Source organism: Triturus cristatus, chromosome 9 (assembly GCF_964204655.1).
Source record: "Triturus cristatus chromosome 9, aTriCri1.1, whole genome shotgun sequence".
Lineage (NCBI taxonomy): Eukaryota > Metazoa > Chordata > Amphibia > Caudata > Salamandridae > Triturus > Triturus cristatus.
In genome coordinates, this window is record NC_140592.1 from 369,757,105 (window position 1) to 369,783,837 (window position 26,733).

At 40.4% G+C, this 26,733-nt stretch overlaps 1 protein-coding gene across 2 annotated transcripts in view; it reads left to right on the top strand.

Annotated features, from left to right (window-relative positions):
* Positions 1-26,733, top strand: part of ACY1 (aminoacylase 1) — a 134,556-nt gene that overhangs the window by 71,316 nt on the left and 36,507 nt on the right. For both annotated transcript variants that reach the window (XM_085625181.1, XM_085625182.1), the window contains exons 7-14: positions 4,941-5,030; positions 6,274-6,330; positions 8,107-8,180; positions 8,742-8,791; positions 9,976-10,120; positions 21,486-21,554; positions 21,722-21,801; positions 24,351-24,411. In XM_085625181.1, coding sequence (XP_085481307.1) covers positions 4,941-5,030; positions 6,274-6,330; positions 8,107-8,180; positions 8,742-8,791; positions 9,976-10,120; positions 21,486-21,554; positions 21,722-21,801; positions 24,351-24,411 — 626 coding nt within the window. The remainder of the gene's footprint in view (positions 1-4,940; positions 5,031-6,273; positions 6,331-8,106; positions 8,181-8,741; positions 8,792-9,975; positions 10,121-21,485; positions 21,555-21,721; positions 21,802-24,350; positions 24,412-26,733) is intronic.

The window sequence follows — 26,733 nt, forward strand, 5'->3', positions numbered from 1 at the left end:
GATAAAATGAGTATCTATGAGTTGGATAACAAACATCTGTTATTCAGCGCCAGGATTCCCCAAGGGCTGGCCATGTATTTTACAGATACACATATGTTATGAAGTCTTGAAGCTTTTTAGGTAATTTTTTCTCCTGCTTACAAAGAGGAATAATCTGTTTTCAGGAATTTTCTTTTACCTTTATCTCCTTTCCCTCCCTGTGACTGCTGATTTTCCATTGTGGAGCAGTAACCTGTTCCCTATTAACATCTCCAATGTACATTGGGAGCAGTTTTTTTAATGTGTCTGAAGAAATCTATTGGAGTTCATGCATTTATGTAATGGGCTTGGTGGCAGGAAGTAACTGGATTTAGTAATATATCTAATTCGCCATAATAGTCTTTCTACTTCTCTGCGTGAATAGTGAAATGTCCTTTTCCTTGGAATGGTTGTGAATTGTTCCTCTGTGAAAATGCTGCTCTGAAAGTGCATCTGCTTTACCATGCCAGCCCATCTTCTTATTTGAGCAGTGGTCAGAAGTACAATGCAAATGTTACAGGGCATGGACAGATTGACCTTGCTGGCACCCTGTCCCCTTAATCTTTGTATATCTCTTTCAACCCTATCCGCATCTATCTCATTTGACACAACCCAGTTTTCATTTCTCCTCTTTCCACCTGTGGTACTTAGTGTCTTCTTTCCACTGCCTTGATCCCAGCTGGTTAGTCTCCCTCCAGCTTGTATCCCACATGTTTCTGTCAGCAAAGCCCCCGACATCTCCTAGTCATGATCTGCATCCTGTTATCCTTGTGTTTTTTAGAGCATCCGCTCTCCAATAAGCTGCTGGATTCCAGCCACATTTTGTTTTCCTTCTAGTTGGTGTAGGAAGCTGGCCCTCTATATAATATGCCAAACAGAGATGTATTGTGTAGAGTCTCCAGGTATCCCCTATGGGTGGGCAGGTGTGTGCTTTAACAATCCCCAGATGCTCTTTTGTGGGAGTGTTGTCAAGCAGCCTTAGGCTGATCAAGAAGTGTTAAGACATTTGTTGCAGACACACGGTCAATAAATGATACACACACACACTCAATAAGGAGATCCACACCAATTTAGAAAAAAATAATTGTATATATTTTTAGACACAAAGAACTTCTTTATTGGGTAAGTACTTTTTAAAATAGAAGTTTTGAAGAAAACAGGTAAATACAGTTGTATGATTTCCTATGCAGAAAACACATGTACTGCATACGGGTACTTAGCTGTGACTTACAGGACCCATCTTCTGGAGTCCAGGTAAGAATGGGGCAAATTCCAAAGCAGCACCAACAGCTCACCTTGATAGGGTCTGGGGAGTCCGAATGCAAAGGCGCTTTTCGACGTTGGGTGCCCCATTGATTTCAATGGGAAACGCTCCTGGGATAAAGAAGCTGCAGTCTGAGACTGGGGGGGCTCAGTTCAGTTGAACTCACAGGAGGGACTCGGTTCTCGAAATGCTCGTGCACATAGGCACACAGTTGTCCCACTTCTCTTTGGGCTGTGGGGCTCAGGTGCAGTAGTGTTTTGAGGCATCTGGTCCATACGGAGACACTCGCAGTTGAGGGGGCCTGCAAAAAGAGGCTGCAGGCGGCAACTGGGGTGTTCAGTCCCGGAAAACTCAAGGTGGGGTTCGACTGGAAGGTCTCAGGACCTCGTTGGCACTGTTAGCCCACTGCTACTCGGGTTATGGGGCACGGGTGCAGTGGTGCTTTCCGGTGACGGTTTTTGAGGTCTGGAGTCCTCACGGTTCTTCTTGGGTGCCTGCAGGGTGTTTGGAAGTAGCTCCGCTACTTGGAGGGAGATACTGGTTGCCCCTTGAAGTGCTGGAAGTCCTCCCAGGTTTTTGAGGCAGAGCAGCTGCAGGATGAGTTGTCTTTGTTGCAGTTGTCGGGGACAGCAGGCAGGCCGGCAGGGTTAGCACAAAAGTCAGTTGCTGCTCCTCAGATCTTGCTCTTCCCGGGTCCTTCTTCGTCTTAGGTAGTTAGAATCTGCTTTCCTAGTGCAAGGGGCTCCCTTGCATACAAAATATAGGGGTGTTACGGGGAGTGAAGAGTAGTAGCCAAGGGGCTACTTACCCTTGGGGTCACTACACAACCTATATGACCACTTCCTTTGAGAAGCCGGCATAACCCTGTCCCAGAGTTCCTAATTCAGCCCTCACCAAGATGGCAGAATGTTCCTAAAGGGGGGCACATCAGGCAGCTCAGCTTAAGGGTGTGACTGGCCTGATAGTGTAGCCTACCTGAACATCTACTTTCCCGCCTGTCCTTGTGAAAATGGGACTAGGGCAGTGGGTTGGCATTTCCTCTGTCTGGAGAAGCCGTGGTTGCATATCAAAGGTGGCAGAGGCATTTGAAGCCTCCTGCCACTTACTAGAGACTTACACAGAGTGCTAAAGGTATTGCTAATTGGGGGAACAATTGTACAGTTTAGGGAAAGAGATCTAGCACCGGGGACCTGGTTAGCAGGAGCCCAGTGCACTGCTGTCAAAATTACATCAAGATACTAGGCAAAACTTTGGGAGGACCATGTAAAAAAGGAGCACTTTCCTACAGTTGGTCCAAGATACCGGTAAAGACATACCACCACTCGGAGGACAGCTTTCACATTCCAGCCACAGACAGTCAAGATCATATTTATCCTTCTGAAGATGACTGCCCAGCTGCTGTCTTCTAGTGCAGTGCCATCAGTCCTGCTCCGACTGAGGCCTGAAGTCCATACCCATGCCTCGCTGCTTGAAAAGCAAACTCAGATGCAGGAGCAGGCTCTGCCCCAGTTGATGTCTTTAAGGCTTTATTTTGGCTCCATGTCCTTCCTGCTTGCTGCTCCAGTCATTGCACTTCTGCTATTCTCCCAAACTGCCATATCTACCCCATCCAAATACAAGTTAGCAATACCTTGCACTGCTGCTGCTGTTGTGATGTATGTTTTCACTGAGGGAAGGAATATTGTGCTTCTATTGAGCTCTGCCTTTTCTGTTACAAGGGAACTTGATTTGCGGCTGATCTGCTGTAGCTGTTTCATATCTGAGGAAAGCTTGCACTGCTACTGAAATGCTGAGCCTGTTCAGCGAGAGCACACCTTGCACTGATATTTCTACTTTATACCAGCTCTGTGAGGGAGAAAAAATAACACTGTTGCTGGCCATGCTCTACCAGTTCTGTTGGTGTGACATCTGTTTGTGAGGTAGCCCTGGGGTGCGGCTGAGCATGCTGTGAGTATGTGAGGCAGGGTGCACTGCTGCTACCTCTATATTGCCTGCCTCTTTTTTAGTGGCATTGGCAATGCTTGCCTTTTTTTATTTTGTGTTTCTTATGTTGATGCACCAAACATGAACTCGCCTAGTGAAACCAAGTATGGCCACTATTGGATAGACTTCTGTGTTGTCATTGTTTCATTGGTGGAAGCATCTATTTTTAGCCTTTGATGTAATGTTTCAAACCAATGCTAAGGCATGCCTTGGGCTACGACGGTCAATTCTATGGCCAGGTCCATCTGTCACTGAGGCAGAGCTATGTTGCAGCTACCACTCAGTCTCCTGATCACGACCTGTCTGTGTGAGGGAGGGTACAGTGAATAAACGTGGCATAACGGAAGGTGTTTGATTATTAAACTGCAAGTAGTCGAAAACATTGCACCCAGGTTGGTATTAGTCTCCCCAGCACCACTCCTGCTGAACTTACATTGGCTTTGGATTATTCTCCAGATTCTTTGCTCAGTGCATGAGACACCCATGAGAATCTATCCAAAATTTTTTGAAACAGATACTGCCCCAAGAGTGCTCTTTCTGTTCCTCAGCAAAATTATTATCTGTGCCTAGGTTTCGCGTGGATTGGGTAAGGGGTTGTAGTTTTCAATTTGCATTGCGGCACACTGGAACTTCTTGCCTGCTCAGCTGTGTGTGAACAGTCACTTTTCAGGTTCAGACACCCTCTCAAAACTTGACTTTTTTAACTTGCTTTTTCATCTTTTTTGATCTCTTTTTGCATACCAAAACATTGACCTCCTTTCATCAAGTGCCTAGAGACCCATGTTGTTAGTGCGCTTATCAAAGGGAATTAAAACAACATAAACAACATAAGATGGACGCTGATCTAGGCATTCCATTTTGATAGCCTTGAAACTAACCTTTGACCACAAGCACATCAAGATTTAGGATTCAGAAAAAAGCTCACGCTTTATGCTAAGTTCATGAATCGCTTCTCATCACAATTTTATTGCCATCTGTTGTTTCTGCATCCACAAGCTTTTTCCTCCCTCTTCTCCCAGAGCTAGTTTTTTCTATTATGGTCTCTTGCCTTACTCTCTTCCAGTCCTTCATCCTTCTGTCTCCTTTGGCGTAATAGTCTAACATGGGATTTAGAATATTTGCACCTGGCTGTATAAATGAGTAATTATTTTCTTATCTGAATCACTTAATGTAGCAAGTACTTTAACGTTTAGGAGTGCTTGAGTAAGTATTTTTGGTTGCTATTTATTTCCCTTTTGTTGCTTTATATTTGTGCACACTGGTCAATTTTCACTGATATATCTCACACCCATAAAACAAATCAGTGCAGACTATGGGTATCAGCGTATGGTAGTCTACCCAGTTGTGAAAACATTGCACATGGGGAAAGATATATTAAGGAAGTATGATACTGGGCTCAGAACGAGTATTACATTCCTTGAATTTACTATGACAAAATGCTGTGATGAAGATTTGAAATGAAACTCAAAATTAGAAGGTGCATTGAATATATAATAGCCTGCAAATTTGCTATTGATGGTAATGTAAAATTCCTTTTCTCCCTCGAGAAAGTTTCCCCACCCCTGTCCCAACCCCCCCTTTGTACCTGCTCCCTACAAAGGTACAGCTCACACTTACAGCTGCAGCGAATCATGTATCCGCTGAGTTAACCTCGCACCTTCTTTTCCGATGTTAGATGAGGAGATTGGAGGATACGCTGGTATGTCAGTTTTTGTAAAGAACCCGGAGTTCAAGTCTCTAAATGTGGGATTCGCACTAGACGAAGGTAAGTTTTAATCTTTCTCACTACGAGGGGCGAGGATCTAAATAATGTGAAGTAAATTGGTTTTTGTATTCGCTTTGGGCTAAAGAAAGAAGCTGAAATGATATTTTGTTCTGTTTTCCTATGGTCCTTACCACACTCTCCCTCGTTTGGCATAATAAGGCCTGTAATCAAATCTGAGAGCCAAGGAGCCAACCACAGCTCAGAACATCACTCATGCAATCAGTTCCTCTTCTTATTACCACGACATGTGGACTGAGCACATGTGTGCTATTCCTGGACTACCACTAACTTCTGCCCATCTTTTCTGTTATAAAGTGCGAACATTGTAGGCGCTCTTGTGGTAACTTTCTGCGTCCACCACCTTTGTGAATATTTAAAAAAATTACAATGTATTGAATAGTATATTTATGTTTGATAAAAAATATTAATTTAGCTAGACACAAAAGGTTGATTAGATTATTTTCATCCTCAGTTTGAAAATTCCTTAGCCATAATGGTGACTTTTCTTTGTAAAAGCAACAGAGTTGCATGAGGCATTTTAAACAGACTATGATTCCTTGGTAGAAAGCCTGCAACTACAGCAGTCCAGTGGCATACGATGCCACATACCCAACTGATCTAAAGACGAGTTGGTTCATGTAAAACAACACGTCTCTTCTTAAATCAAGGTCCATTGATAGATTACAATAAGTTGTAATCAAATGCATTACCCCCACCACATACATGCTACAAGTAGGCCAGATCTTCATTCATGGACCATTATGGTAGATTATTGTAGGGAATTAGAATGAAAACCTTTAAGCAAGTTAAACAAGCTGCTAAACAAGTCTTTGTTAAATATCTTATGACTAAGACAATGTATTTCCTCACTAACCCTACCACTTACGTCCTGCATGATGGAATTCAGAGCAGTAGTTCTGTTAATTGAGGATAGTCTGATCAGTGGTATATATTTAGTAGAATTGTTTTCAGTCAGACAGGGTAGAGTGGGATTACCCAGGACTGCCTGTACTCTAATAGCCACTTAAGGCAGTGTTTAGTGATTTAATAATTAGAATTAAACTGAAGAGAAACAAGGAAAGGAATGGGGATTGTATGAGTCACTAGAGTAGATCTTTATTTTGGGATTTACAACATTTTTGAACAAGTTGCCCATCATCATGACAGTGGTGTTTGTCTTCAGTTGATAGTTCTGAGGCCTCCTGTTTCTCATTAGCAGTAATTCTCTAATTTACGTCAACAGGCCTGGCAAACCCTTCCGACCAGTTTACAGTGTTCTATGGTGAAAAGTGTATATGGTGTAAGTAGTACTCCTGTTTTTTAAATCCTTAATGCCTTCTCGGACTTTACCAATTTGTTGTTAAGTTGCCTCTCACCTCAGCCATTTACTTGTTCCATATTTCTGTTTCCACTTCTTATACATATCTGTTTTCTTTTCTATCTTCCCAGTAGTCATTAATCCTACTTGATCGCCTCTGAAGTTCAGTGTGGCTTGTTCACAGAGCAGAGATAATGTGTTTTCCAATACTGGAACTAAAAACATTTTGTTTTAAGATATATACTTTCTGTGAAAGTCAGACTGTTTGCAACCTAACGTGCCATGTGTTGAAACATGAAAATCATACATCCCTTTAACCTCTTGAATTTCCTCTGTATAGCAGGTCGGTATAACCTTCCAAAGCCTAAACTAAATTGGAAGTACTGTTTATAGTGGAAATGAATGTATTGAAGCCTCCGGATCTTAAAAATAAATGTCAATTGAACATTTCAAATGCATATTATTCAGCAGTGACTGATTTCCTGTCAATACCACAAACCTAAAGGTGTTCAGCGTAACACAAGAATTCCAAAATTATATATTGACTCATTATCAAAATCTAAAGTTTAAATCTAATTTCACAAATAAAAACAATTTGCTATATTAACCGAGGGTCTCATTTAGAATTTGGCAGACCGGGTACTCAGGCAAAACGTGATGCATGTCCCATCTCCTGAATTATTATTATAGCCAGTGAGACTTGTAATATGGCAGATAGGACATGTGCCACGTTTTTGACTGAGTACCAGACCACCAAACTCTAGGTTAGTCCCTTTGCGGCTTAAAGTATGCATCAAGAAATGTATTCGCAGTTGTAAATAAGTATTCATAACTTATTTTCGGGCATAGATTTATGGGTGATAATCATGGGCTCTAGAAATGAGGCCCAGAAGGCCACTTATGCAATTTAGTAATTACTGCCCCTCTGGGGCCGTTTAAGGCACGCCTTTTCGCTTTGCTCAACTAAGGGTGGAGTTTGTTCTCCAGCTGGTTCTAGCTCTTTCTCTTTTATAATGGCCCAAAGATCCTTTGATTTACAAGTTAATAATGCCTGTTGTCTCCATGAATCATTTTCAGTAACCATGAATGTGTTCCAAAAAGGCCATCTTTTGATTGCCTTGCAAGAATGAAAGATTGTACCGAAACAATTTAATGACTTCAAGAAGTGAAATTGAAAGTCTGTTTTGTTGGATAGTGGGGCGGTTTGTATGAAATACAAATAACATGATTGTATCTCATGTAAATCAATTGAAGTACTAAAAACGTCTTCCATGGATATAATAGAATAGATCAAATCAAGTGAAAGAAGCACACTTGGAGAACAAGAAGAAAGACAGCCATCGTAATGCTTGACATTACATTTTAGAGTGCCATAATTATTTTGTGATGTAATTGGTAACGCTAAGTTAGTGAGACTGAGTCATACAAGGAATGAGAAGCAGATCTTTAGATACAAATTCAGTTGCAGAATACAGAGGAGTAAATCTTTCTCCATTCTCCATCCCAGTGCTTAGCCAGTGTCTGATGCTAGAGGTGGAAAGTGGGGTTGCATGAAACTGAGTAACTGAGTGTGCTTGCGTCCATTGTTGCTGATGCACTAACTCTAGATCTCTGATATTTTGCTTCATGTTTCCATATATGTCTCCAAATAAGCTTTCATGTAGCTTACTTTTGAGATCAAGGGAAGTACCTTCACATTTTCTGGTTTCTGTCTCCTCTCTTTCATCACGTTTTACTTCCTGTATCTCCCCCCCTCAGGGCTGACTGTGCATTGTGTGGGGAACCCTGGGCATGGCTCCCGTTTCATTGAGAACACGGCTGCTGAGAAGCTGGTAAGGGGGTTCTGTAATGTAGTAAATGCCCTCAATCCTTGTTGAGCAGACAATGTTGTTGTTTTTAAAAATGAACTAAAATAGGAAAAACATACTGTGCATCACATGATAACCCTTCCCCACGATCAGAGTGGCTATCTGGTGCATGGTGCCACAAGTAGCCCAAAAGTCAGACAGATATCTTCAAGAAAAGGGGCATTCTAGAATATTTTTGATTATTATTGTTGATGATGCAGCACTGGGAAAAGATTACTTAGTTTTGGTTTTTTTTTTTACACGAGGGGCCTCTTTAAATACCTCAAATATCTCTGCTTTAGGTGATCAGAACTTTTTAATTTCAGATTTAACTTAAAGACAGGAGAGGAGGACATGGGTATTTTCATAGCAGAACTTTCACTTAACATCTTGAACAAGCTTAGACCAATCTAAGAGCTATGCCACATTTAATGTGGTTTTCTCAGCTCAGTTTTGGTTGCTCAAATGATGCATAATATTCACCCTTGTATAAGAGGGCTCCCCTTGTTTCAAACTCTAAGCATGTTTCTTTCTGTCACCCCACAGTATAAAGTCATCAACAGCTTTATGGAGTTTCGGAATAAAGAAAAACGAAGGTAACAAGTGGATAATTCCCATGTGTTCCTAAAGCTCAGCTGTCATAAAATAGAAATAGGCAAAGTGATATGCTTAATGATGTCAGATGGGATTTCCGAGAATAAGAGAGCCTTGGAATTCTAGCTCTGATGAAAAGGGTGTACACATCATGGGACCAGATCGCAAAAGTATTTTTAGCAATAAATGTATGTTTACAGTTGTAAATGACTTCATTTGTGTCTGCCAGGCATTCACTAAAGCATCCCAGACAATTGTAAAAGGTTATACCATGAGTATGAAGAAAGCCGCAGTAGTAAGTCCTACAAAAGGGGTGGGAAGTTAAACTATGGTTAAACTAGAAGTTTAGGACATCCACAAACTCATACCAAACTTTGATTTGACCCTTTCCCACTCTAGAAATGTCATAGATTTACTCCAGACAGCAGCTGCAGTAACTTCTCTTCCAGACTAAAGAGGGAATGGATCCCTCCCAGACTTGGTGCAGATATAGTGTGGACGTTCTCCACAAAGAAAAAGAAAGAAATGTTCGTCCTACATGTAATTCTGTGCTGTGGATAGGAGCCTGGTGGAGATGTCACATGACATTTCCAGAAATGTATTTGGAAACCTCTGCTTGGTTAAAAATAAAAAAATAACAATCTTCACCTACTTGGATATAGTTACAATTTACTATTTCTCTTTCAATTGCCTCCTATGTTCTGTGTTTCATCTTTACTGATAATGTTGTGGCTCCTTCTCCCCTATAAAAGTCTGACTGTAGAACTTGTCACTTGGATGTGTGGTTCCTTCTTCCAACAAATGTTGTAACATTTTGATTCTTCAAGATCTAAGGAAGTTTGGCAATTTTCGGTTCAGTCTTTGAATCATCGAGCTGTTTCTGGAGGTATTTTCCTCAAGAGAACAATCTTGTTCCTTAAGAAAAACGACTAAACTGCAATTCTCAGTGTCTTTGTGACCGTGGAGAAGCATTGCATTTCCTGCTTGGTGTTATATATATTATATTTGGCATCATCTCTTTGCAGATGTCTTTTGTCTTTTCCCCTATTATCTTGGGTTGTAGATCAGGTGCTTGAAATCGTGCATGAAATGATTTTTCTCTGATCTCAGTAAATATGTACAGTTAATATTAGAAATGCCCAGTTGGAACATAGTGGTAATTCTAGAAACTTTCAATCCCTTTCAGGTTAGAGTCTGACTCCTGCCTCACATTGGGGGATGTTACCTCTGTGAACATGACCAAACTCAGTGGGGGTGTGGCCTACAATGTCATACCTTCAGAGATGACAGCAACCTTTGATGTGCGGATTCCACCCACTGTGGATTTAAAGGTAGTGTGTACACACAAGATGCATGTGTAAGCTTGGAGATTATCTGTATATGTGTTTCTTCACATCACTCAACTCTCATCAACCAGTCCGCGTGATCTAATCCATTGTTTCTGCTCAAGTGTTCAATATATATGTATTGTTTTTGCTCTGTCATAATGTGGATTGTCAAGGGGCAAAATTTGTCTCAACAGGATCCCAGGTGGTCATTCCATCATTTGCATGGAGGTGTTGCAACAGCACCCACAGATTCAGAATTCAATATAAAGCAACCATTAAATCCTATCTTAAGCTGATTCAGAAACAAAGGCTGATTATTTTGCCAATTTAATCAGGAACAATAAGAGTCCTGCCAAAAAAATGTTAAACCTAATGAATAGCCTTATTAAATCCACTCTTTCTGCTGACCCCATTGACACCTCTAGCGCACACTGCGAGAAGTTAGCCGAATACTGTACTGGCAAAATAGAAGACCTCTACCTGCATTTCCCCTTAGATGTTCCATTGGCAATGCCAGATATTGCCGCTCTGCCAGCTGTGAGCAGTCTTAGGCCAGCACTTAACTTATTTCCTCCTCTGTGGCTGCCTGAGCTGCTCACCCTTAGTAGGTATGTAAAATCTTGCTTCCCTGCAGGTGCACTTAAACCCAACTTGTTTCTCAAATTTCATGACCCTCTCCTCCCACTGTGCCAAGAAGTGATTAATCATTCCCTGTTGTCATCTCACGTGCCTGGTCCATGGAAGCATGTCAAGGATATCCCTCTCTTGAAGAAACCCTCCTTGGAAACCTCCAAACCTGAGAAGTTTCATCCTACTACTCTCCTCACTTTCCTTGCGAAGGTAATAGGGAGACATGCAAATGAGATTCTGACCAAATTCCTGGACGACTATCACATCCTATATTCCACCCAAAATTGTTTCAGGACTGGACATAGTACGGAATCTGCCCTCCTCGCAGTTACCAAGCATCTCCGTAGAGCCCTGGACAAAGGCCGATCTTCAGCCCTGATCCTATTGGATTTGAGCACAGCATTTCATATTGTGTCTCATAAAATCTTACTGCTTCACCTACAAAGCATTGATACTAGTGGGGTGGCATTGTCATGGTTTGCATCTTTTCTTTTTTAATCTGAACGGTCCTTTCAGGTCATCACGACTACCCACAGCTCTGACCTTCACACTCTACCCCATGGAGTCCCCCAAGGCTCTTCATTAAGCCCTACTCTGTTTAATGTTTTCATCCAACCTCTGGCTTAGGTTATTAAATCCACCGGGATTGTTATGACACGATACTCAGTTGGTGTTCTGTTTTACAGATAACCCGACGATGGACCATTCTAATTTCCAAAGAGGACTGCTAGTGGTTTCAGAATGGGTGAATGCCAACTGCCGCTGTCTGAATGCTGATAAAACTGAAGTCCTTCTACTGGGAAAAGACACCCTCTCCTATGGCAACCATTGGTGGCCTCTTTCCCTTGTGCCTCCCCCCGTACCCAAGTCCTCCATTAAAAATGTAGGAGTCATCATGGACAGCACTCTGGCCTTTGAGACTCAAACTAAATTGGTTGTTGGCCCCTGTTTTGGGCTACTGAGAAGCCTTAACCCCATTCTTGGCCTTTTTGACAAACTATCATTCAAGCAGCAATTTTGTCCCAACTTGACTACTGTAACATCTTGTACCTTGGCACTAACAGATCAGTTGTTACAAGACTCCAGCTTGCCCAAAATGCGGCAGCCAGACTTCTTTATGCCATTCCAAAATTTTGCTGTTTCTGGTCTCCTTTACAAACTGCATTGACTTTCAGTGGAGAGGCACAACCACTTCATGACCTTGTGTTAGGCTCATAAGAACATATACTCCCAAAGGGCTCCCATTCTGCCCAATCTCCTCGCTTTCTCCAAACCCTCCTGGTTCCTACGTTCAGCTGATCTTAACTTGGCCACTGTCCCGTGAGTCAGGAAGGCCCAAGCTGGCGGACGCTCATTTCATGTCAAAGCTCCTGTTCTTTGGAATGCACTTCCTCTGTCCATCAGGAACACTGAAAACCATCTGCACTTCCGGAAATCTTTAAGACATGGCTTATTCCTACCTAAATTGCCGTGTCTTCTCTCTGTGAGGCCGATAGCATCAGTTCTCTGCTGGGAAGCCCAGTTGTTGGGGCACCTATGGGCTCTATAAAACCCCATGAAATAATATAACTTATCATAACACATAGTATAACGGAGCTCATGTATGAGGCAAAGTAGCTGTTTAGAAGCAAACTTATTGTGCACCACACATATGGGGGATAGCAGTCGGTATATCCTCAAGGGCACTATCAGGTCACATGGACCCTCCTCCAGGCATGCCATCATAGGCAAGTGCAGTTGCACACTGCACTCTCCTGCGGTAGGATCCCTCATTCCTCAAAGTATGGTTGCCCTCATATCTTATAAATAGAAAAGCATTATCAACACACTACAGATGATCGATTGCTTTCAGATTGGAAGGTATGTGTGCATATGGAAATAGCACAAACATTTTCTCTTATTGTGTCCTGGAAACACGTTTTCTCTCTGTATGTCCCAGCAATAGTGACAGAATAATTTTGCCGGATTATACTTTGCAAGGGTAACTATGCTTCCTAGCCTGTCATTATGACAAATAGGTATTGATCTGTCACCTACTTATATTTTCCACAAATATATTTTTTTTTTATTAGCATTTTGTTAAAATACAAAACATTACAACAATAGAACAAGCCAGTTTGTTGTTACATCAATTATGGAATTTGGCTCAGACATAAAACATACATTGGTATAGTATTCAATACTTGGTTACGTCATGCTTACATCAGTGATTCAAAGTCCCATTAGGTACATAGCTTCAAGGGCTCTTCGACAGCAGAATATGTACATATGAGTTAACTAATTCAGTATAGCATAGTACTTTCGCAGGAGTCATACGGTCCCGAACAAACATATACAATCGTCATCACCTTCCACAAAATATTAGACATAAGGGTCTGCCACAGAACACGTGGTGCCCGCTTGCCCGCCCCATCTATTCCGCAGTTTGCAAATCTCCAGCCCGCTCCGCCTCAGCAATATCTTTCTGTACCTGTACCCATTTCAGTAAAGGTTCCCAAATGTCACGAGGCCGGGAAGTAGGCGGCATAAGATCCCAGATTGTATATAACTGTGTGTGGCCATAGGTGACATCAGCAAGCCAGCCTTTAATTGATGGCGCCCTCCTCCTAATATTTTCCACAAATATTTAGTTGTATAAATAAGCATAGGTAGATGACCCGGCTAACTAAAAAATCAGTGTAAGTGATTTTATGAACGCTCTTCAAGATCTTAAATTTTGAACCACACTGAGAATTTTAAACAGCATCACCTACCTACCATTAGACCGTCATAACATCTGAAAACGTAATTTCTAGTTTTGGTAACCCCATGCTAAAACCTGGATGCACCTGCATCACTATGCCAGTAAACATGGTGATCAGTTATTGTAACAGTCATTAGTGTGCTCCCAGTCAGCGTCCAGTAGGTGTTCTGGGCCATCCCATGTCTGGCCCTGCAGAGAAGTTGTCAGAGCAGAACCCTGTAAGCTTGTGTCACAGAGCTGACTCTGAATCTCCCAAATCAAGAACATCATCAGTCCTGAGTCATGATGATTCCAAAGTGTAGGATGCTGTCCCTGCTGCTGAGGGAGAAGGGAAATTGGAAGAGCGAAGTCTGACACCCAGAGAGGACTCTACCACCTCTTCTAGAATTGAAGTCAATGGACTGCCAAAAGCTAAGCATGGTGATTTCTTCCCCTATGATATGTAACATAACAAGGGTACCCCTAATCTAGTTTCCTATCTTAGGGTATTAAAGTAAATACTACTGAGAAAATATATATAGGAAACAATTATTAAAATGAATGTGGCGATGTACCAGTAGATCAAATTCCAGAGTCAAGTATAACTATCACACTTGAAAGTTCAATTAACAATTCATTCTTTAATATTTTTGTGAAGTTATATACTTTTTTTGGCTTTTCTTTTTCCTTATTTATCTAACACAATGCTCATTTACGTGACATTATGACATCCTAACATGATATAGCAGATTTATAAAGGATTAATTCATGATTTACAATTTATCAGACATTAATTTTTTCTGCTTTCAATTGTGTTGCAAAAATATCAAACAAAATTAAATTAATACATAATAAACATGGCTATTTTTGTCTATTCCAGTCTACGCGCGTTTCGGCGATCAGCCTTCCTCAGGCAGCCATGATATTCAAGAATTCCTAAAACATAATCAAGAAAAAGAATAATCTATGACCAATTGTACATCTACCGCATATTCAAGTGCAATTTATATTAAAAATGGCCCTATATCGACCCTATACATATATACATTTATACATTTATATACATTTCGATCTCATCTTCCTATTTACACATAGATGTTTAAGATAATAATCATCTCAGATCAAAAAACCAAGTGTGTCTCAATCGAACATTTCTACAGCTGTAATCCATTCCCATGGCTTATGCTAACGACAAAAATATTACACCCATAGCAGCTAGTGACCCAGTACACCTAGTATACCTCGATTGAGCATTACCGCAGTTTTAGTCTATTCTCTTGGTTTGTACTGACGTCAGAAGTGTTGCGTTCATGGCAACTAATGACCCATCAATCGCTTCATATGCCTCAAAACTACTAGAGACTTCAACATAACTTATAAACCAAACTAACTGTTTGACTGGAATAGACAAAAATAGCCATGTTTATTATGTATTAATTTAATTTTGTTTGATATTTTTGCAACACAATTGAAAGCAGAAAAAATTAATGTCTGATAAATTGTAAATCATGAATTAATCCTTTATAAATCTGCTATATCATGTTAGGATGTCATAATGTCACGTAAATGAGCATTGTGTTAGATAAATAAGGAAAAAGAAAAGCCAAAAAAAGTATATAACTTCACAAAAATATTAAAGAATGAATTGTTAATTGAACTTTCAAGTGTGATAGTTATACTTGACTCTGGAATTTGATCTACTGGTACATCGCCACATTCATTTTAATAATTGTTTCCTATATATATTTTCTCAGTAAGATTTCTTCCCCTATGACCTGCTCTGGCATTTGGCAGTGCGGAGTTAGGTTTGGGAAAATTCTCCGTCATGTCAGTCTCTTTTAGAATCGTTGCCTTCTCTGCTGCATTGTGTAGTGAGGGAGAGCAGCCCCTCAATTTATTACTGAAAGAAAGCTTTAAGTGGATTCTTCTAGTAAATTCGTCTTCTTTGAGCATTTCTTCCCACTGAATCATTTTAGGGAACATTCTTGCAACACATTGATGGCACAAACAGTGCTGATGAAGGGTAATTAAATAATCAACTTGAGCAGACAATGCTACTTGTGCACCGAGATAAAATCCCAATATGAACAATTGTACATTAAAATATTCCCTGTTGCTCCCTTACCTTAGCCTAGGAGCAGGGTTAATGCAGCTGTTGATCTTCCACTTCCTTGTCGCTGACTTGGATCTAATGTACCTCTCAGTGCGAGGGTGGAAACTCAAAAGTAAACTTAATGTGCTGTGGGGTGTGATGTGATATTTAATGAGCATGCCCATTTTTAGGTCTCGCGAGCCAAAGGCTCGAAGAGACATTTTGTATGTGGGATTTTCAAAGTGCTACCCACAGTTTTGGCTGGCCTAAACCTTGAGTGCACGATCACATGCACGTGCACAGCTGCTCCCACTCCCCCCTCCCTTCTCTATAGCTTTCTTTCACTTTAGCCGCTTTGACCCTTGCATTCCCCCCTCCCTTCTCACCCAGCCCTTTGATGCTCTGCTCGATTACTTTCACTTTCGCCACTACAAACTTTTCAAGCCTTTTACCGCCTTTGATTTTCTTTTATTTTGCTGAGCCTTGATTCATACGCTTGTTCCGATTTCAAGGGAAGTCTTACCCATCTTCAACTAACAGCATGCAGCCAAGCGTGAAGGATTATCGCTTGTACTTTCATTTCATATCATCTACAGCGCGTGTCCTCTAACGCATGTAAATAAATGTAAAGGCACGATTAGACAAACGGTAAGGATAATCGCTTGTGCTTCCATTCAACTTTGTCTTCAGCACGTGTGTTTGTCAGCGCGCAGCAGATTTTCATGTTTCCTCGCTCATGACTATACATCGATGCTTGCATCATGTTTCTCCATCTCTCCCTTCCTCCTATGTTGTCCTTAGTTAACTTTACATCACCCTCTGCTCCTTTGCCACACATTCATTTGTCCTCAGTGTAGCATAACAAAAAATATCAAAACAAAACATAGCATAGCATAACAAAGCATAGCATAACAAAACAAAGCATAGCATAGCATAACAAAACATAGCATAGCATAACAAAACATAGCATAGCATGACAAAACTCAACAACACATAGCATAACAAAACATAGCACAACAAAGCAAAGCATTGCATACCAAAACACAACAAAACGTAGCATAGCATAACAAAACAAAGCATAGCATAGCATAAGAAAAAATAGCACAGCATTACAAAACTCAACAACACATAGCATAACAAAACATAGCACAACAAAGCAAAGCATTGCATACCAAAACACAACAAAACGTAGCATAGCATAACAAAACATAGCATAGCATAACAAAGCATAGCATAGCATAGCAAAACAAAACATAGCATAACAAAAAACAAAACATAGCATAGCATAGCATCACAAAACAGCCTAACAAAAAACATTTGTCCTCAGTGTAGCATAACAAAAAATATCAAAACAAAACATAGCATAGCATAACAAAGCATAGCATAACAAAACAAAGCATAGCATAGCATAACAAAACATAGCATAGCATGACAAAACTCAACAACACATAGCATAACAAAACATAGCACAACAAAGCAAAGCATTGCATACCTAAACACAACAAAACGTAGCATAGCATAACAAAACAAAGCATAGCATAGCATAAGAAAAAATAGCACAGCATTACAAAACTCAACAACACATAGCATAACAAAACATAGCACAACAAAGCAAAGCATTGCATACCAAAACACAACAAAACGTAGCATAGCATAACAAAACAAAACATAGCACAACAAAGCAAAGCATTGCATACCAAAACACAACAAAACGTAGCATAGCATAACAAAACATAGCATAGCATAACAAAGCATAGCATAGCATAGCAAAACAAAACATAGCATAACAAAACATAGCATAGCATCACAAAACAGCCTAACAAAACATAGCATAACAAAACAAAACACAACAAAACAGCATAGCATAAAACATAGCATAGCATAACACAACATAGCATAGCATAACACAATATAGCATAACAAAACATAGCATAACATAACAAAACACAACAAAACGTAGCATAACTAAACACAGACACAGGGCAAAATGCAAAGTACTGTGGTGGGGGAGGGAGGGGAGCGCGCACAAGCCCAAAGACGTGCAAGCCCGCTCCATTCATCAGCTTTTGGATGTTATAAAATCCACAGTAGTTTAATACACCATAACATAGCATAACCTAACAAAACATAGCCTAGCCTAACATAAAATAACAGCATAACATAACAGAACATAGCCTTACATAACAAAACATACCATTACATAACATAATAAAACATAGCCTAGCATTGCATACCATTGCATAGCATACCATAACTTAACAAAACATAACATAACATAACAAAACATAGCCTCGCCTAACATAACATAACCTAACAAATCATAACATAGCATAACAAAACATAACATAGTATAGCATAACATAACATAGTATAGCATAACAAAACAAAGCATAGCATAACAAAACATAGCATAGCATCACAAAACATAGCATAGCATAACAAAACAAAGCCTAGCATAGCAAAACACAACCATTACATAGCATACCATAACTTAACAAAACATAACATAACATAAAAAAACATAGCCTCGCCTAACATAACATAACAAATCATAACATAGCATAACAAAACATAACATAGTATAGCATAACAAAACATAGTATAGCATAACAAAACATAGTATAGCATAACAAAACATAGTATAGCATAACAAAACATAACACAACATAGCATAGCATAACAAAACATAGCATAGCATAACAAAACAAAGCCTAGCATAGCAAAACACAACCATTGCATAGCATACCATAACTTAACAAAACATAACATAACATAAAAAAACATAGCCTCGCATAACATAACATAACAAATCATAACATAGCATAACAAAACATAACATAGTATAGCATAACATAACATAGTATAGCATAACAAAACATAGCATAGCATCACAAAACATAGCATAGCATAACAAAACAAAGCCTAGCATAGCAAAACGCAACAAAACAAAGCATAGCATAACAAAACAGTATAGCATAAAAAAACACAACAAAAAATAGCATAACATAACAAAAGTATCAAAACAAAACATAGCATAGCATAACAAAGCATAGCATAACAAAACAAAGCATAGCATAGCAAAACATAGCATAGCATAACAAAACATAGCATAGCATAAGAAAAAATAGCATAGCATAACAAAACTCAACAACACATAGCATAACAAAACATAGCAAAACAAAGCAAAGCATTGCATAACAAAACACAACAAAACGTAGCATAGCATAACAAAACATAGCATAGCATAACAAAGCATAGCATAGCAAAACAAAACATAGCATAACAAAACATAGCATAGCATCACAAAACATAGCATAACAAAACATAGCATAACAAAACAAAGCATAGCATAACAAAACACATCAAAACAGCAAAGTATAAAACATAGCATAGCATAACAAAACACAACATAGCATAGCATAACAAAATATAGCATAACAAAACATAGCATAACATAACAAAACACAACAAAACGTAGCATAACTAAACACAAAATAGCATAGCATAACAAAACAGAAGAAAACAGCATTGCATAACAAAAAATGGCATAACAAAACATAGCATAGCATAACAAAGCATAGCATAGCATAACAAAACATAACATAGCATAACAAAACATAGCATGACAAAATACAACAAAACATAGCATAGCATAACTAAACAAAACATAGCATAGCATAAAACATAACATAACAAAACAAAACATAGCATAACAACGCATAGCATAACAAAACATAGCATAGCATAGCAAAACAAAACATAGCATAACAAAACATAACAAAACATAGCATAGCATCACAAAACATAGCATAGCATACCAAAACATAGCATAACAAAACAAAGCATAGCATAACAAAACAAAACAGCATAGCATAACAAAACATAGCATAACAAAACACAACATAGCATAGCATAACAAAATATAGCATAACAAAACATAGCATAACATAACAAAACAAAACGTAGCATAACTAAACACAAAATAGCATAGCATAACAAAACACAACAAAACAGCATAGCATAACAAAAAATGGCATAACAAAACAATACATAGCATAGCATAACAAAGCATAGCAAAACAAAACATAGCATAGCATAACAAAAAACAACAAAACACAACAAAACATAGCATAGCATAACTAAACAAAACACAGCATAGCATAAAAAAACATAGAATAGCATAGCATATCAAAACATAGCATAACAAAGCATAGCATAGCATAACAAAACATAGCATAGCATAACAAAGCATAGCAAAACACAACAAAGCATAGCATAACACAACACAACAAATCACAGCATAGCATAACAAAACATAGCATAGCAAAACAAAACCTAGCATAACAAAGCATAGTATAACAAAACACAACAAAACATAGCATAGCATCGCAAAATATAGCATAGCATAACAAAACAAAGCATAGCATCGCAAAACACAACAAAACAGCATAGCATAACAAAACATAGCATAGCATAACAAAACATAGCATAGCAAAACAAAGCATAGCATAACAAAACACTACAAAACATAGCATAGCAAAACACAACAAAACATAGCATAGCATAGCTAAACAAAACATAGCTTAGCATAAAAAACATAGCATAGCATATCAAAACAAAACATAGCATAAAAAAGCATAGCATAGCATAGCATAACAAAACAAAACATAGCATAGCAAAACACAACACAACAAAACATAGCATAGCATAAGACAACACAACAAATCACAGCATAGCATAACAAAGCATAGCATAACAAAACATAGCATAGCAAAACAAAACATAGCATAACAAAACAAAGCATAGCATAACAAAAAACAACAAAGCATAGCATCGCAAAACATAGGATAGCATAACAAAACATAGCATAGCAAAACACAACACAACATAGCATAGCTTAACACAACACAACAAATCACAGCATAGCGTAACAAAGCATAGCATAACAAAACACAACAAAACATAGCATAGCAAAACAAAACATAGTATAACAAAACAAAGCATAGCATAACAAAACACAACAAAACATAGCATAGCATAACAAAACACAACATAGCATAGCAAAAAATAACATAACAAAACAAAACATAGCATAACAAAGCATAGCATAACAAAACACAACAAAACGTAGCATAGCATAACTAAACATAGCATAGCATAGCATAACAAAACAAAACATAGCATAGCATAACAAAACATAGCATAACGACGCATAGCATAACAAAACATAGCATAACAAAACATAGCATAACAAAACACAACAAAACCTAGCATAGCATAACAAAACATAGCATAGCATAACAAAGCATAGCTAAACAAATAGAACAAGATTAACAGAAGTTGTTTTGGGAGCACATGATGGGAAAATGGAGGGTACGTAGCAGTATCACAACAGTGTTAGGCTTATGCAAATGAAGGAACGGCAGTGAATATTATAAGAAACCTTGATCTACAGCGTTGGTTTGAAAGTGGAACACTGGAAAAGCAGAAACAGACAGGAGACAGTTACGCTTGAATATTTATCTGGCTGGACCTGTGACCTGAGTAATAACGTTGGCCTGGGTAGAGGATGGTTGCAGGGGAAGGAGGTAGAGCCAGTGATACTTTTTCTTTTTTGTAAATCTCAAACTGTAAACTGGACCAGTTGTCCTTCTGAAATACTGCTGCTCTAAAAAAAAATGGATATACAGGCTAGGAAAGGAGAATGGGCAGATTAAACTTCTCCAACACCTTTGCCTGCACCTTCTTGTGTCTTGTTTACTCTGATTACTTTCCTTGCATACATCAACTCACAACCTCATTTCTCTTTTATCATTTAGCTTTCTTATTTCTCACTGGTGTCTTAGTCTAGCAGCTTAGAGGTTAACCCTTCCTACCCCTCACGTTTACCATATTTGTTACTGTTGGTCTTTGTACTGTTGCAGGCTTTCGAGGTGAATATTCAGAATTGGTGTCGGCAGGCTGGAGAAGGAGTGACCTATGAATTCTATCAGGTGCGTTGGGTTACCCATTGCTCACTCCTTTCTCTTGTCTCAGAAGGCCTCCGATTTTCATGCCCTCCTCTAAAATGTCGCTTTCCCATATGTCCCTCAAAGATTCCACTTTTCCTGCTGTATTTTTCCATAAAGGACTTGTGATATTTCTCTTTCTTCATTAATAGAAAACAATGGACCAGACGGTGACATCGACTGCAGAGTCAGATCCTTGGTGGAAGGCCTTCAGTGGACCCTGCAAAGAACTGTGAGTGTGTCTATTAATGGTATTCCAAACAACACAAGGACACCCACCTTTAGGCCCCCTCGAGGTACAGCAGCACAAATACACAATTACCTCACAACTCCTACTTGCACCTCATGTATTCATAAATCTGTGTGTGTGTGTATATATATATATATATATATATATCTCGAAATGCTCAATCCTTTACGTTTCTTCTTTGAAAAAAAACACTCCGGCCCGAACTCCTCTTTTAGCTTCTGTCCGTATTTATTTAAACTCACTCCATGTCATATATATATATATATAAAACCTGCTGGCGGTCGCCAATAGGCAGTCACAGTTAGGACCATGTTTCCATAGGAAAAACGTTTTTTGACTTGCCTATATCTTTGGTGCCGGTTGACAAAGCTTCACAAAACTTTCCCAAAAAAGTGCCCAGGTGATTCTTGTTGTGCATGGAAAGTTTCTGGTTGATCCTTCAAGCGGGGGCCGAGATAAATGGGGGGTCAAAAAACATGCATTTAACAAGTTAATTCTCATAGGAATTTTAGACACGACTACAGCCAGAACAACTGAACGAAATTACAGCAAATTTGCCAGAAAGGTGGCTGTTGGTCCAGAAAGTGACCTTTTTGTAAATTGGTGTAAATTTGTTCAGTAGTCTATTAATATTAATGGAAATCCAAATTCTAAATATATAGGGATACGGATTCTCCGAGGATCCGACAGTCCTCATGTTCAAATTTGAACGGCCGCTAGCACTTACACCACAAAGTGCAGGCAGCCATCTTGGGACTCTGCTTCAGCCAAGTCCCACATAAAAACGTTAAAAAAAAAAGAAAAGAGGGCAGGATAAAACATACCCTGACCCCCTAGGCCACTTGTGGGGTGGAGGGGTATCCCTGCAGGTCAAAATAAGCATTTTTGGTAGAACAGATTTCTGCGGGAGACGCACACAATCTGCAGCTCCCTTCGGAAAAAAAAGTTTGGGCTCCTGTAATGTTGAGCCCCCGGGTGGGACATCCAGGTAGCATGAGCAAATATATAAAGGAGGGGGCACACATGGCCCCCCTCCAATGGCTTATGAAAGCCCCGGGGACCGCCACCTCCCCGGGGCACTTTAACATGTGTTCAGGCAGGCCCACTGGGCCCGCGTGCACCCTGGGGACCTCCACCTCTATTAGGTGCATGAAGTTAAATTAATGAAGGGTGGCTCTTACCCCCTCTCGCAGCCCCAGGGACCACCACCTCATCAGAGCACTATAAAAATATATATGCAGGCGGGTCTGCGGGACCCGCCCGCACCCCTGGAGGACCGCCACAACCCCGGTGCAAATCAAGTTAAATTAATGTGGGAAAGCCCATGCAGCTCCTGGCAGCCCCCCCCCTCCCCTGCAGCTCCGGGAACCACTACTTCCCCGGGGCAAGACATATAAAATTAATGTGGGGTGCCCACCATTTCCTCGGGCAATTTATATTGAATTTTAAGGGGGAGTCGTGGCCCCCACCTGCAGCCCCAGCGACCGCCACCTCCCCAGGGCTGAAATAAATTAATGTAGGGTCCATGGCGGGCCCTGGGGCTAAATTCTATGATGGAGGAGGGCCGCGTGGCCCCCCACATAGCTATTTATGGCCCCCCACATGGAGATATTTAAGGCCCCTCTCGTAGAGCCATTTATGGCCCGCTTGTGGAGCCATTTATGGCCCTGGAGACTGCCAGCACCTGGGACCGGCTCCTGCTAACTCCCCAGGTGCCCTCCCTCGGGAGGTAGCTGTTTCCTTTTGCTTGGTTAAGACGACCAAAACTTAAGTTTAACTGGGACAAAATCCTAACTTTACACCTTTCGGTATTCACAAAGGGCATTTAGGAGTAGTAAACTTAGGATTCCTAACTTTAGTAGTCCTAAATGCATTTTGTGAATACCAAAAGTCTTAAAGTTAGGATTTTGTCTCTGATTACTTTTGTGTATCGGGCCCGATGACTCATTCCAAACCTTGCAGACTAGAGAGGATTCCAAGATGTGCTTTCCAAATTCTTTTCTCTTCCTACCTACTCATCCAACTGACAGGCACACATATCCACCACTCCTTATAACATCTCACATTCTCCCTTTAGTAATCCACTTGAGGTTATAAGTTATGCCTATTCAAAAAACTAGAGTAAATGCATGAGATTTCAAAAGTCCAGACTTACCACAAATAATCCTACAAGCAAAAGGAAGCACATATTAATCTACTATCTATTTATCTCTAACCTTTGGTTGCACAGTAGCATACTACTTGCAGCAGAGTGCTTCAATACCTCATCTGGGGTAGGAATAGCTCTATAAATACAATTTACAAGTACAACACAGCCACAATATTAACACACAAAAACCCATGGAAACTCAGTGGTTGAATTTCATAAACTTTTGGGTGTGGTGCTTATTTGCCCCAAAGTACTATTTAGCACCATAATACTCATTGTAAGGGGGGGGGGGGTTATTTCCTAGCAAAAACCATATCATTTATTTACAGGAGGATGTGCTGTTTTTGATGTAACACTTAGCTTCTGTTTCTCTTCATTTTAGCAACCTCGCTCTGAAACCAGAGATCTTCCCTGCAGGAACTGATAGTCGTTATTTAAGAGCGGTAAGAACTGCCTAAGCTGCGTGTATATTTTGCTGTACTGGAATATGGATCCAAACCCTGTCTATGCTCTAATGTTTGATTCAAAAACAAAGCGGGTCTTTTACTATATTTTATGTTGTTGGGAGTAAAGCAATTATGTTGTACCACATTCTCTACTATTGGATCTTTCATAGATTCACATGCTTGAATCCTTTCCAGTTGTCAAGGTGGGTATCCCACCGTAACCTTATAATAGCAGTATGGAATGTAATAGCCTGAAAGGCCACAACCCAGTGTCACTTACAGTAGTACATTCACCTCATTGAAAACAAAACTGAGCACCAATCGGTGAGATGAGTGCTCTGAACTCCATCCCTCTTAGAGGACCTCTCACCACAGATTTCTACTGCACATCATGTGGAAAGGGAACCCCGGGAGCCCTGTTCTATCTTTACACTGATAGATCACTTTAATTGCTTATAGAGCCTCACTTTGCACCTTTTCCTTTCCTGAGATGGCAGGGTGTAGGGGTTTGTGTGTCTGTCTGTCTCTCTTCACCAACATTGTTTGAACATCAAAGAATCCTCAGAAAGAGGTCACTTTAAAGCCTGTGAAGCATGTGTAAACATGAAGGTTTACTCTGATGATCCTCGCAGGACGTCCATGTATTGTCGTTATCCAGATTACTGACCAAAAGAATAGGACAAGCAAAAATGTTTCTGCCAAAACCCTTATTAACCATGAGAGATGATTGCCAAGGTTACAAGAGAAAAGAGTGGACATGTGCTACCTGGACAGTTCTTAAGCAAAAAATCCATCTTCAATTGATGAATTAACCTCTACCTCTTATGAGACACTTTGGGGGGGGGGGAGCTAGGGAGGCTCTCAAAACTCGCACAAACCTACCGTGGTTCGGCGCTCAGACCGGGGACTTTGAGCCTGTGCATGTTCTCCACCCAGGCTGTACAATACCGCTAGTGGGGTACATGCAAATGGCGCATGACTGTTTGGCCCGCCCAAGGTGGCCAGTTAAACTTTCATGCGCACTTAAGAGCCCTAGCCACTCCTCCCCTGCTGGCTGTGACCCCAGCCCCGCCCTGCCCCGTAAACCTGCTTCGCACCGGATAAATAAAATGATAATAACATAGTGTTATCATTTCCTTTTTCCACTTCTCAAAGAGCAGTGGGGTGGCGCTCCTCTGCGGAGGAGCCGCCGCTGAACCTGTTGCTATCGCTTGTTGGACAATTCAATTTAGCGGTGAAAGTGCGAATGGACTAAATCTCCAAGCGGAATTTAATGTATGAAGTCTTAGCATGGAGAGGTTCTATCTCATCCAGATAAGCTTCTGAGCAATAATCTGCTTTAAACTCTAGGAAGGAATCCGTAAGAGAGCCAGCCCTAAGGTTAAGATGCCAATATAACACCAAAGGCCTCTTTTAGCTCTATTCGTTCTAGAAACCAAACCAACATCTGCAGGGGAAAACCACAAATGCTTGAACCCAATCTGACCCTGACGATCTTTCATTGACTGAAGCCATGCAATCCTACAGGCCACGGGCTGCCCCAGTACATCCTCTAAGGCCGTACAAAAAGGCGTGAGCGCTGGAATTACCCAAAGTCTCCACCAATTCAGAAGTGGCCTCAACCCAGCTATATCGTTAATGCGTCTAAGGCCATAATCAAGGCATAGGGGAAGAAATAAGGTACTAACAGGTAGACTGCAAAGATTCCTTCCAAAAAGACTTTCTGTAACTTCTAGGGACGTAGAGTCTTGAAAGTCCCAAAGAGCCCTACCATACAGGGTAGCTCCCAAAGCCTGACATTTATAGATTTCTAGGGCTGGGATCACTGGGTGAAAAAGGGAGCCGCAATGGGCCCAGAAAATACGCCCACAGTGCTGCTCTAGATTGAGTCCACGTACCCGAATGTGAGATGACCATGGAATCGCTCTGTGAGCGTAACCCCAAGATAACCAAACACCTGGACTCTTTCCAGGGCCACACCATTGAGTTGAGTTTGCATGAAAAGTAGGGCAGGGGTTGAAAACCATATATTTTGTCTTGCCGAGGTTGATCTCCAGCCCCCGCCGCTTGCAGAATTGCCCAAAACTAGCCCGAAGATTCTGAATTTCCATAGCGAATTTAGAACAGGGGTATCGTCTGCAAACAATAGGGTGGGGATCTTGATTCAAGGAAGATGAGGGGCATCTCCTTCGCATTGCTCAAGCTGAGACACCAAATCATTGATCTATAAGAGAAAAACAGTAGGAGCTAGCACACACCCCTGCCTTACTCCCCTATTAACTGTGATGGGGTCTTTCAACTCGCCCTGTGGCCCCCATC